A 12685-nucleotide genomic window follows, 5' to 3' on the forward strand; every position below is an offset into this window, starting at 1 on the left:
GTGTATGGCTGTGTGTGTGTGTGGGTTTCTGGCTCTGTGTGTGTGTGTGTTTCTGTGTGTGTGGGTGTGTGGTTGTGTGTGTGTATGTGTGTGTGTGTGTTTCTGTCTGTGTGTGTTTCTGTGTGTGTGTGTGGCTGTGGCTGTGTGTGTGTGTGTGTGTGTGTGTGTGTGTTTCTGTGTGTTTGTGTGTGTGTGTGTGTGTGTGTGTGTGTGTTTCTGTGTGTGTGTGTGTGTGTGTGGCTGTGTGTGTTTGTTTCTGTGTGTGTGTTTGTGTTTCTGTGTGTGGGTGTGTTTCTGTGTGTGTGTGTGTGTGTGTGTGTGTGTGTGTGTTGAAGAACCTACCCCAAGACACAGCAGACACTTGTGCATACAGGATTCTGCTGCTGCTGCATACAGGATGCTGCTGTCCTTTGCATACAGGACAACAGACACTTGTGTTGAAGAACCAAGCCAATTCATATTGTTGTTGAGGTAATACGAACCGGCTCTCCACGCAATCGAGAGAATGTTGCTGCTGTCTTGTGGTCACTATGCACCGGAGATCCACTGCAATTAAAACTAGCGAAAGAACATGGTGCAGAAGCAGCACTGCAGGAGTTGTCAGAAAATGGAACTGATAGAGCTAAGATAAAAGCTGGAAGCATATTGGAACTCTTGCAGCGAATGGAAGGGGTTGATAATTTGCAGAGTTCATAGTCTCAAAGTATGGAGGCTGGAGGGCATTGGAGGAAGGCATTAGAGGAAGCCAAGACTCTATTTGGTGGAGGGACCTGCTATCAAGTCAGCAGCAACAGCAGAACCAGGTAGTCAAAACGGAAAGAAATTGGAAGGTGGGAGGTGGGGAGAAGTTAAGATTTTGGGAGGACCCTTGGACACATAATGCTATACCATTAATGGACAAATAACCAAGGCTGTACCGAATTTCTGATCAACAGAAACAAATCATTATGAATATGGGGAATAACACCAACGGCGGATGGGAGTGGAAGCTATCTTGGAGGACGGCTCTTTTTGATAGTGAAATTCAAATGGCAGATAATTTCCTTGGAGAACTATCACAGCAACAGATTCATCCAAATAGGGAGGATAGGTGCAGTTGGAAGCATGATCAAACTGGATACTACTCAACAAAAAGCGGATATGACTTGATATGGGAAGCACAGATGGGAGCTAATCAGAATTTGGACTTTGTGGACATTTGGAAGCTCAAAATACCAAGTAAATCACTGGTTTTTGCTTGGAGGCTAATTAGGGACAGACTTCCAACTAGGATGAATCTTAGAAGGCGGCAGGTTGTGATAATTAAATGAGGTACAATGCCCATTTTGTGGAGATGTAGAGGAGGAGCCTACCCATTTAGAAATATGGAGACAGACTTTGGAACACATTTTAATCAGTGGTCCTCCAACCTAAAGGAAGTGTTTAGTAAATAGGTTGTAGAGGATTCATAATCTATGTATCAATTAGCTTGTTTTAAGTGGTTCTGTTATAAAACAGCAACCAAATGCACATTTATATCTACCAATGTAATCTTAGTACCACTGGTAGTTTTCAATATATATAATATCTAATTTTGCTGAGCAAAAAAAAAAGGGAATTTGCGGACAAGACAGCTGGAGAAAGGCTTTGCCCAGCCCTACAACTATTGGTCTAGTAATTTATCAACAACATTTTTTTTATTAGGGTAGCAGTGCAGGGTTATTGTATTCTATTTAGATTGGCACCTGATTCGTAGGACCTATGCTTCTGCTAGTATGCTGGTTTCTACCTTGTATATTTAGTACCTCTGGTACTCACAGTTATTAATACAAATTATAATTTTGCTGATAAAAAAAAGATAATACAAGAGAGAGAGAAGGGCATTGGCAGTCACAACATATATATAGAGAAGGACAGCAAATAAAATTACAAAAACATTCAACACTAACAATGAACAAGTTCTGAGAGTTTAAATCACAGTAAATACTTCAAAGATATCAATCCAATGAAACAAAGGTCGTGTAGACAGGCATAGCATAAGTTACAAATATACCAGTAATGCATACAACAACAATTTCAAATTAGTTTTTGAATCAAAGATATAAATACCTGACTTTGAGGCTTCAAAGATATAATCAAAGCGCTTCCGCAGCAACGCCAATTAGCAGTAGTAAATGATAGCCCTAAAAAAAACCATACAAAAATTAGCCACAGTGTATTTAAAGCCTTTTATCAACAATATGACTCTCACTTCATGGTGATAAATTGACTCTCAAAAGACATTATACTGAGAGTGTATTTAAAACCCTTTTCAGTCATTCTATCAAACAGCTCATTGACAATTTTTTAAGAATACATATCATACTTCTATCCAGTCAAACTAAAGCAATAACTAATTAATTTAATTAAACAGGGACCAATTTAGATGTGAATCATTAAAGGTAGATGATGGCATTCAAAGAATGATAGCGCTGGTTCAAATTTTAAGAAGAAAAAAAAAACAATTACACTATATTTCAATTATAGACAATAACAGTGCCCATCTTAATACCACCACATGGATAGCAACAGAATTAGTAAAACTGCAACCTGCCTGTCCACCCATTAACCTAATTACCCAGTCACTGTAAAGTTTGAAATGTTCTTAACCATAAAATAAAACTGCAACCTGCCTGTTCAGCAGCAGTGGGGCAATTATCATCCTCCAGGATGGGGAGGATATGTTCTGAACCATAAAATAAAACTCCTCAAACAGTGCATAAAGCAGTGGAGCTTAACAAATGGTGAAGCTAATGCTAGAAAAGTTACTATGATTAAAAAGGAGCTAAATGCTTTGGAGAATGTTCTAAATGACAGACCTCTATCCCAAGTGGAAGTCACTCTTAAGAAATCTCTTCAAGTTCAATTGTGGGAGGCAGGTTATGCATATGAATCTATGTTGAGACAAAAGGCTAGAATTAAGTGGCTAAAAGAAGGGGACAACAACTCTACTTATTTTCACAGATTGATCAATCATAGAAGAAGAAAAAATGCTATTCCAGGTATTTTCATGGATGGTGTGTGGATTCATGAACCTTGCAGGGTTAAAAATGCAGTTGTCCTTTATTTCAAAGACAGATTTTTGGAGGATTGTTCTAACAGGCCAACACTGGATGGTGTTTACTTCTCCTCTCTGGATCTAAGAGACAAAGAAAGCCTTGTGTCCAGATTTAATGAATTGGAGATCAAATCTACAGTTTGGGATTGTGGGGGGGACAAAAGCCTTGGCCCGGATGGCTTCAATTTTAATTTTATTAAACACTTTTGGGAGATTTTGAAACCAGACATCATGAGATTCATGGATGAATTCTATTTCTAATGCTTCCTTTATAGCCCTCATTCCAAAGATTAATGACCCTCAATCTTTCAATGATTATAGACCCATCTCCCTTATAGGGTGTGTCTATAAAATTGTGGCAAGAGTTTTGGCCAAGAGGCTGGCTGCTGTATTACCTCACCTTATAGATGAAAGGCAGACGACTTTTATGAAGGGGAGACACATTCTTCATGGTGTTTTAATTGCCAATGAGACTATAGTTGAGGCCAAATCTAGAAGTAAACCTTGCATGGTCTTCAAAGCCGACTTTGAAAACGCATATGACTCGGTTTCTTGGGGTTTTCTTGACTACATGCTTAAAAGGATGGGATTTTGTGAAAGCTGGAGGAAATGGATAAATGGTTGTCTAAATACTGCAACTATATCCATTTTAATTAATGGGAGTCCACCTAAGGAGTTTACTCCTAAGAGAGGTCTAAGGCAAGGTGATCCCCTTGCACCTTTTCTCTTCAACATTGTAGCGGAAGGTCTCATAGGCTTGATGAGGTCAGCTGTGTCTAAGAACCTGTTCAGAAGCTACCTAGTGGGATCTTTAAAAGAAGAGGTGAACATCCTCCAATATGCTGATGATACTTTGTTTTTTGGAGATGCTACTAAGCAAAATGTGAGAACCTTAAAATGTGTTCTGAGGTGCTTTGAGGAAGCATCTGGTCTCAAGATAAATTACTCTAAAAGCCACTTTGGTTGTTTGGGTAAATCAGCAAGTTGGTGCAGGGAAGCTGCCCAATTCCTTAATTGCAGTACTTTGGAATTTCCTTTTACTTATCTTGGAATTCCAGTTGGGGTGTCCTCTAAGAGCTAGATCGTGTGGCAGCCTATTGTAAGGAAGTTTGAAGTCAAACTTGCAAAATAGAAGCAAAGAACTCTATCAATGGGGGGCAGAATCATTCTTATTAATTTTGTCCTCTCAGCCTTACCTATCTACCTTCTATCCTTCTTTAGGATCCCCAAAAAAGTGGTGCAAAAAATTGTCTCCATCCAGAGAAATTTTCTGTGGGGAAGTCACCAAGAGGCCAGCAAGATTCCTTGGGTGAAGTGGGACAAAGTTTGTCTTCCTAAGAACAAAGGGGGTCTAGGGATTAAAGACTTATCTTTATTTAATGCGGCTTTACTTGGCAAATGGGGGTGGCAACTGGCTAACAATCAAGACCAGCCTTGGTCTAGAATTTTAATCTCTAAGTATGGTGGGTGGAAGGAGTTGATTTGTGGTGGAAGGAGGAATTTCACTTCCCAATGGTGGCAGGATTTGAAGAGTATCTTCCAGTAGTATCACAATGAATGCTTAACTGATAATTTGAAATGGAGAGTGGGAAGGGGGTCCAACATCAATTTCTGGAAGCATAAATGGATGGAGGACAACTGTACTCTCCAAGGAAAATATCCCCAGTTATATTTAATAAGTAAACAGCAGAATTCATCAATCAATTCTATGGGAGATTTTGTGGAGGGTAGGTGGGAATGGAAGTTATCATGGAGAAGGAATTTTTTTTTGATCATGAAATTCAATTGGCAGCTGATTTCCTAGTTGAGATCGATTCTGTTCACATTCACTAATCCAGCAGAGATTTCCTTTGGTGGAAGCCAGACACTAATGGAGTTTTTTCAACAAATTCTGCCTACAAAGTGCTGCAGGAGGCTCACCATAGTGATAGTGAAGACAATGTTCTTAACATTATGTGGAAATTGAAAATTCCCCCAAAAGTGAGTGCTTTTTCTTGGAGACTTTTCAAGAATAGACTTCCTACTAGGGACAATCTTAGAAAGACACAGGTCACACTGCCTTCTTATAGCTGTCCTTTATGTGACCATGAAGAAGAATCGATTTATCATCTTATGTTCAACTGTGAAAAGACTAGGAGTCTTTGGTGGGAGACAATGAGATGGGTTAATAGAGTGGGTTCCTATTCCATAGATCCAAAGAATCATTTTTTACAATTCACCCAGTGGAATAGCAAAGATAGTACCAACAAAAGATGGGAATTTCTGTGGCTAGCCCTGTCCTTCTCCATTTGGTACCATAGAAATGCCAAGATATTCAAGAACCAGCCGTTCACTCCTGAAAAGGTCATGGATGATGCCTTGTTCCACACCTGGTCCTGGATAAAATGTGTGGAGAAGGACTTCCAAATGCACTTTAATTTCTGGTCAACCAATCTAAAGGATGTTCTTTCTTAGAGGGGAAGGGTTTGTATTTTTGTGGGCTATATTCGGTCTCTCCTAATGGGATGCAGACTGTAATTGTCTTGCTTTTTAACTTTGTATCTTCAATACACCTAGTACTGAATTTCATATATAATATATTATTTTTGCTGTGCAAAAAAAAATGTCTCTTTGTAATTTGTAGTACCACTGGTACTTCTAATTATCAATATAAATTATCTTTGCTGTTCAAAAAAATAATATTAAACAGAACAGTACCACAGGTACTAAAAATAAAAGATACAAGACACACAAGTACCACCTTCCAAAAAGCAAAACAAACCCAACAATAACCCAGCACAAGGACCCCAATACATATAATCAGAAATTTAACCAAAGGTCATCATAAGCACCTTTTGAGGTTCAAAAGGAATGCCATAAAACAGCAAGGAATTCCTAAGCAATCACCAGACCTTTCTATTTCTATTTTTTACACATTTAAAACTCAAACATATAAAATAAAAACTATATAACAAACTAACAAAGATAAAGACAAAAAAAAAGGAAATATAAACTCACCTCAGTTGGTGTTGCTGCCCATCATTTCACTCTCACAACAAATAGGAATCATGTACCTGCATGGAAGAAATAATCACACAACACACAATGATCAGAATAAGCAAATGCATATAATTAAGCATGATACAATATCAATATTCATGGAAGTAACAATGACTTGTAAAAAATTTGGATGAAATTCAATATGTAAATCAAAGCTTTGTCCCTGAAACCCTCTGTGTAAATCAAAGCTTTGTCCCTGAAACCCTCTATGTAAATTTGACAACCTCATGTCTCCCTTCCTGAAAACCCACTAAAAACTGCCTAACCCCCCCTGTTGTTACTCCATAATTTATTCTGCAATAACTGCTTAAGGCAGTTACATATGGTCCTAAATCACTACACATTCAGTTACGATTAACCCTTTGTGCCTAACTAGGGTTTCGAAACATCACAACAAAGACAGACCATTGAACAATGGATTTTCATCATTAACATACAACAGAGACATACCTTCGATGGAAGCGCAGACATGAACTCCACAAACGCGAACTCGACAATGTGGTTGCAGTCACGGAAGCGCAGCCCAGTTTGCGACAAACACGAACTCAGGCAGAAGGAGAAACAACAATAAAGCCCTGGGTTAAAACGACGAACGCCTAATGTTAAAACGATGAACACCTAATGTTAAAACGAAAGGACGTACCTCAATGGATAAGTGCCAAAGACGATCTCCACAAACACGATCTCCACAATGTGGTTGCAGTCACGGAAGCACAGGCGACTTTGACACAAGGAGAAAGAAGAAGAGCGATAGGGTTCAAGCGCAAGGAGAAAGAAGAAGAACGATAGGGTTCAAGCGCGGGTTGTGCAATTTCAAAAGTTTAATTTATAATGATAACAACATCGGTTTTTTAAAAATAACCGATGTTAACATCAACTACGTAACATCGGTTATAATAAAACCGATGTTAACATCGACTCGATAACATCAGTTTTTACAAAACCGATGTTAACAATGGCATACTAACATCAGTTTTTCCAAAACCGATGTTAACAATGGCATACTAACATCAGTTTTTCCAAAACCGATGTTAACTAAGTCTACTTATTTACAAAAATGCCACCGCGCTTTCGTTAACATCGGTTTTAGCTATAACCGATGTTAATTGGGCGATGTAGAAAGCTGTTTTTTTAGTAGTGTTGCAAAATACCTTGCATCTATAAATTTCTTGTATGCTTACTAATTCTACATGGCTCTTTGCATAGATATGTCATTGCATACTCATTGATTATTGCACTTGCATCTTCAGCCTCTTGTATATCATCTTGTAAAATGGAAAGCAAGGTAGATTCTTCATGTTCATCTTCCCCATATTCTTCATTCCTATCTTCCATTAATTATGTAAATGATAACTGCGAAATTTAAGCTAATTTGATAGTCAATTTTGGCTAATAATGATTGCAATTTCTTCACTTTACTATTGTTTTTAATGAAATAATGAAGAAATTAACATCTTTGCGATTTTTGAATAGCATAAGTCAAAAGAAGAATAATTCAAGTGATTTGAAGGGAAATTGATGCAAAAATTGGGAGAAAAGCCTTGAAGAAAAGTTGGAAGAAGTGAACTGCTCGCTTAGCGTGCACTCTAGGCATAGTGCGCATTCCAGGCTTAGCACACACTCCAAGCTTAGTGCGTAACCTCAAGCTTAGCGCGAAGAAAGCCCACATCGAAGCTCAAAGACGCGCTTTGCGTGAAGTCAGCTTGAAAAGTAAGCTACCTGGAGCCTATATAAGGTGGAGGAAGCAGAAGAGAAAGACACACCGAGTCTCAAAGCTCTCTAGTGAAGAAATCCAAAGTTTGAGCCTTTGGGGTCAACACTAAGAAGAGCCCCAAGGAGGAATGCAAGGTAGTTGTCACTCAAAGCCAGAAGAAGGAGGATGCTAAAGCTGACAGAAAGTTGCAGGACGTGAGCAAAATGGAATGAGAGAATGCAAAAAGGGAAGAAGATGATGAGAAGGATGACAAGGTCCTAATCCCTAAGACCAAGAGTCAGTTAGCTCGGGAGGCTAGAAGAAAGATACCACCAGCCGCACCAAAGGAAGCCTCATACCCTTTAGTACCATCGAAGAAGGATAAGGAGCGCTACTTCAAGCGATTCATCGACATATTCCAAAAGCTGGAGATTACTATCCTTTTAGGAGAGGCCCTACAATAGATGTCGCTATACACAAAGTTCCTAAATGACCTCCTCACAAAAAAGGGAAAGTACATCAATAGTGAAACCATTATGGTGGGAGGCAATTGCACTGTAGTAATCCAGAAGCTACCACCAAAATTCAATGATCCAGGAAACGTGACCATCCCATGTTCTATTGGGAGTGTGTCCGTAGGTAAGGCTCTTATTGACTTAGGAGCTAGTATCAACCTGATGCCTCTTTCCATGTGTAGGAGAATAGGGAACCTAAAGATTAACCCTACAAGGATGACGCTCTAGCTGGCAGACTGTAACGACCCGCCTCGTCGCTATGATATCACCACTCTAAATCGCGATTATTTCAAATTTTAAATGAAAATTCCGTTAATTTGCTTATGAAAAATGAAAGTAATTTTTGTCTCGATATACATTCACCAAACAACACATCATTACTTAAGTGAATACATATACATATAGGAATAGTAACTCAGTACGCGTCATACACATAATGGAAAGTACATTTGTTCATACATATAATTAAATTTGTGATTTACATCTTTAGTTCAACAAAAGAATCATGAACCAGCTATAGAGGAGTTGATTAACAAAACACAACTCTCTCCCAAAATAATCCCAACATTATCACGTCGGCTCGGCGACTCCTCAATAGAATCTCACTTCCTGCACCCTACTGCTGTCATTTTGCTCCCATGAACATGGTTCGCGATCATCACAGGTATCAATCACATAATACAAAATTGCAAGGGTGAGTTCATTATAAAAGGAATTAACACAAAAACCAAACAATCACAACTAGAAGAAACACATTAACAAATTATCATAAGAATACACAAACATTCATTGATCCACACACACTCAAGAGTCAGTCATTATCCATCCATGGATCCCATCAATCATTGGTCAGTATGATGCATGCACCCAACCTCAACCCTCAGATGCAATGTGGTACCGTACCATCCCCAAGGAAATAGCCTAAGCGTGTCCCACGACATCTCACTTAGGGAAACTATGCAGTAAGTGTCGAGGCCACCTATCATGCACCGTAACTCCCCCCCCCTCATGGTGATCAGCCTAGGCCACAAGGTAGTTCTCAAACTGAGTGACACACCTTCTAGTACAAGTAGTCCTCCTCACAAGGAACTACAAGTACATACTGCCATAGTTTATACTATTTCCCTTGTCATATGAGGCATGAAACATGGGCACCATCAAGTACAAAGACCATGGATGAATTAAAGATCCTAAACATCCCCTTAGCGATGTTTAAACTCTTTAACCACTCTATTTTCCCCCACCAGGGACATCCGACAAGGTCAATGCACCCCCCATGAACATACACAACATACGACGTATGAATGTGAGCACCATCAAGTACAAAGACCATGGATGAATTAAGGATCCTAAACATCCCATCAAAGATGTTTAAACTCTTTAACCACTCTATTTTCCCCCACCAGGGACATCCGACAAGGTCAATGCACCCCCCCACGAACACACACAACATCCAATGTATGAAACATGGGCACCATCAAGTACACTGACCATGGATGAATTAAAGATCCTAAGACATCCCCTCGGAGATGCTTAAACTCTTTAACCACTCTATTTTCCCCCACTAGGGATATTCGATAAGATCAATGCACCCCCGCATGAACATACACAACATGCATCATCTCAATGCATTTCCAACATCATCAACATTTCATTTCAACATCATTCTCAACATAAACATCATCTCATCTCAATGACATTATCAACAACAACAACAACAACCTCATTCCATATCAACATAATAATCAATAATAACATCAATTCATGTTGACCTGATCATCACTAACAACGTCATCTCAAATCAATATCATCATAAATATCAACATCACCACATATCAATTTAAGTCATCAATAGCAACATCAACAGTAAGTCGCATTCCGCATATACATATATCTTTCATGCCTGGGATTCACACTCCCCATGTCTTCAGACAACACAAGTCTAATAAAGACAATAACATTATTCATCAACAATAAATATATCGTATCCCATTCCTCAAAAACATTGTTTTCTAAAAAAAAATCAGCATGCAACAGGGATAGGCATATATTCCCATAGTTAGGTTCCCTGACCCTAACCGTGGCATCAAAACAGTAAATTTATAATAAACTCCCCTCACCTATCGTGATCTCTCCTTCAGTTCCTATTTGCGTCGCTCTAAGGTCTCTCTCTCTTGTTCATGTTCTTCAGTCCAAACGTAAGGCTCTATATGCCAAATTGAAGGAAAAACAATATAGATATCAAAAACAAGGTCAATGAAAACATTCAAAGTCAAATACCCCTGTCAAAACATAAAGGGCTGAGGGGTATTTTGGGTTCTACACAAAGGAAACATCGTTTTGAAATTCTGATCATGCCAATGTGATGGGGGTTCAGTGAATGCCGCAAAAATAACCTCAATGTTATAAAAAGATAACTTTTACAATGTCTCATTCTCTAGGGTTTTTCAAATGAAGTGTAAAAACACCCTATTACGGTACCCAACACATAAGAGACACTAAGGGGAACTCAAACTAACTAGGAGAAGGTTTAGAAGTCAAGATTACCTCAAAGAAACTTTGGAATGAAGGATTGAGGAGGATTCTGAGGATTTCTCTCTGATTAAAGTGTTCCTCTTGGTGTGGGGGTTCAACGGTAAGCAATGACGGCCACCGGTGGTCTTGGGTGGTGGAAAATGAGGTTTTAGGGTTTGAGTTATGTTTTGAAGAAAAGGAGAGTGAAAAATCATGTTTTTCATGCTAAGAACGCATTTATAAGTTGCAGATTTCGCTTAGCGAACCTATCGAGCTAAGCCAAAGTCCACTTCTTGCGCTTAGCGCAAGAATTTAGGCTTAGCGTTGCCCCCTCTGCACTAGGGCTCACTTAGCGCACCTCTGGTCGCTAAGCGCAATTCCCTCTCTGGTTGGAATTTGGCTTAGCGCACCTCTAGACACTCAGCACAATTCCCTCTTTGGTTGGAATTGCAGTTAGCGCGCCATTCTCGCTTAGCGAGAGACCAAAAGTTGTTATTTTCAAAAGCTCAACAGACAGACTGTGGAAACATGTCTTAGGAAGCTCCAGACAAAATTTGAGGACGATCCAACGGTTAAGAAATTCAGGATTGCGATTTTACTGAACTAGGTTTAGGTAAAATCTAAAATCACATAATTTGAACTTATCTCAACAAAATTCCACATAACTCAACATCCACATCAAGAAATTCACACATGACTAACTCAAGTCATACCTCAAATCATTCAAGTAAACCATATAGTCAAATAACAACATAAATAAAAACATCAATTTATAACTATAAATATTTCAGGGTGTTACACAGACCGCTCCGTCACAAGACCATTCGGAGTGGTAGAAGACGTCCTTGTCAAAGTCCACCATTTCACTTTTCTAGTGGAATTTGTAATCATGGACATTGAAGAAGATGAGGAAATTCCCTTGATCTTGGGGCGACCATTCATGTTGACTATCTAATGCATGGTGGGCATGGGGATTGACAACTTAGAGCTGAGTGTGGTTGATCAGAAGGTAACCTTCAACCTATTTGAAGCAATTAAGCATCCCAGCAATAACAAGCCATGCTTCAAGGTGGAGGTAATTGAGCAAGAGGTTGACCACGCTATGCAACACCTGGTGACTCACTCAATGTCTTCAGTCATCTCAAAGACTTCAACGTCTTTTATCCTTGTGTTTCATAGGACTCGACGTCCTCTGTTTCTATGCTTTTTTTTTTGAAAAAAAAAAGAACTTCAATGTCCTCATGTTTTCTCGGTTTCACTTCCTTGGCTTTCACTAGTTGCCCGATCAGATGGTGAGATCGCTCGAACGAAATTAGTGTCTTTATCTTTACTTTCCTTTTATTTCCAATAAAAGATAAGTAAAGAGGGGCAACTGTCATACCATAATTTCATCTAGGGACAATTATTTGCAAACATTTGGATTCTTGCCAGCCGAATTGAGTTGCTTAACACTAGTTGCCATGCAATCCAAAAGGTCTTTTCACGTTTCAGAAAAGAATGCGGAAAATACTCAAAAGGAAGGGTAAAAGGGTCATTTTTACCCTTTTTCAGACCCCTGGCTCGCCTGGCCACCAAATTACTTCATGGTGAAGTAACCAACTCTCTTGGGCGAGCAAAGTTGCTTCAGAATGAAGTAACAGCTCATCTGGGTGGGCTTAGCTCGCTTGGGCGAGCTACCTTCATCACAAATGCCTTGTTTTGCTATAAATAGGTGTGAAGGGAGGCTGAGAAAGGGGTCCCAAGGTCCAGAATTGAGAAGAAAGAAGAGAAAAAGAAGTTAAAACGCCGCCAAATCGCGACTGCAATCGATTTCTACATCGTTCTTCATTCTTCGTCCGGTTAGTTTTT

The 12685-nt window shown here is 39.2% G+C and overlaps 1 protein-coding gene across 1 annotated transcript; it reads left to right on the forward strand.

The window, feature by feature from the left end:
• The first annotated feature begins 953 nt into the window (after positions 1-953).
• On the forward strand, positions 954-4157 carry LOC114371687. Its single transcript, XM_028329046.1, has 3 exons — positions 954-1292; positions 2660-3224; positions 3352-4157. Exons 1-3 carry the CDS (start codon positions 954-956, stop codon positions 4155-4157), a joined length of 1710 nt encoding a protein of 569 aa, XP_028184847.1.
• Positions 4158-12685: the final 8528 nt, after the last annotated feature.

The sequence above is a fragment of the Glycine soja genome, chromosome 10 (assembly GCF_004193775.1).
Source record: "Glycine soja cultivar W05 chromosome 10, ASM419377v2, whole genome shotgun sequence".
In the NCBI taxonomy this organism is placed as follows: Eukaryota; Viridiplantae; Streptophyta; class Magnoliopsida; order Fabales; family Fabaceae; genus Glycine; species Glycine soja.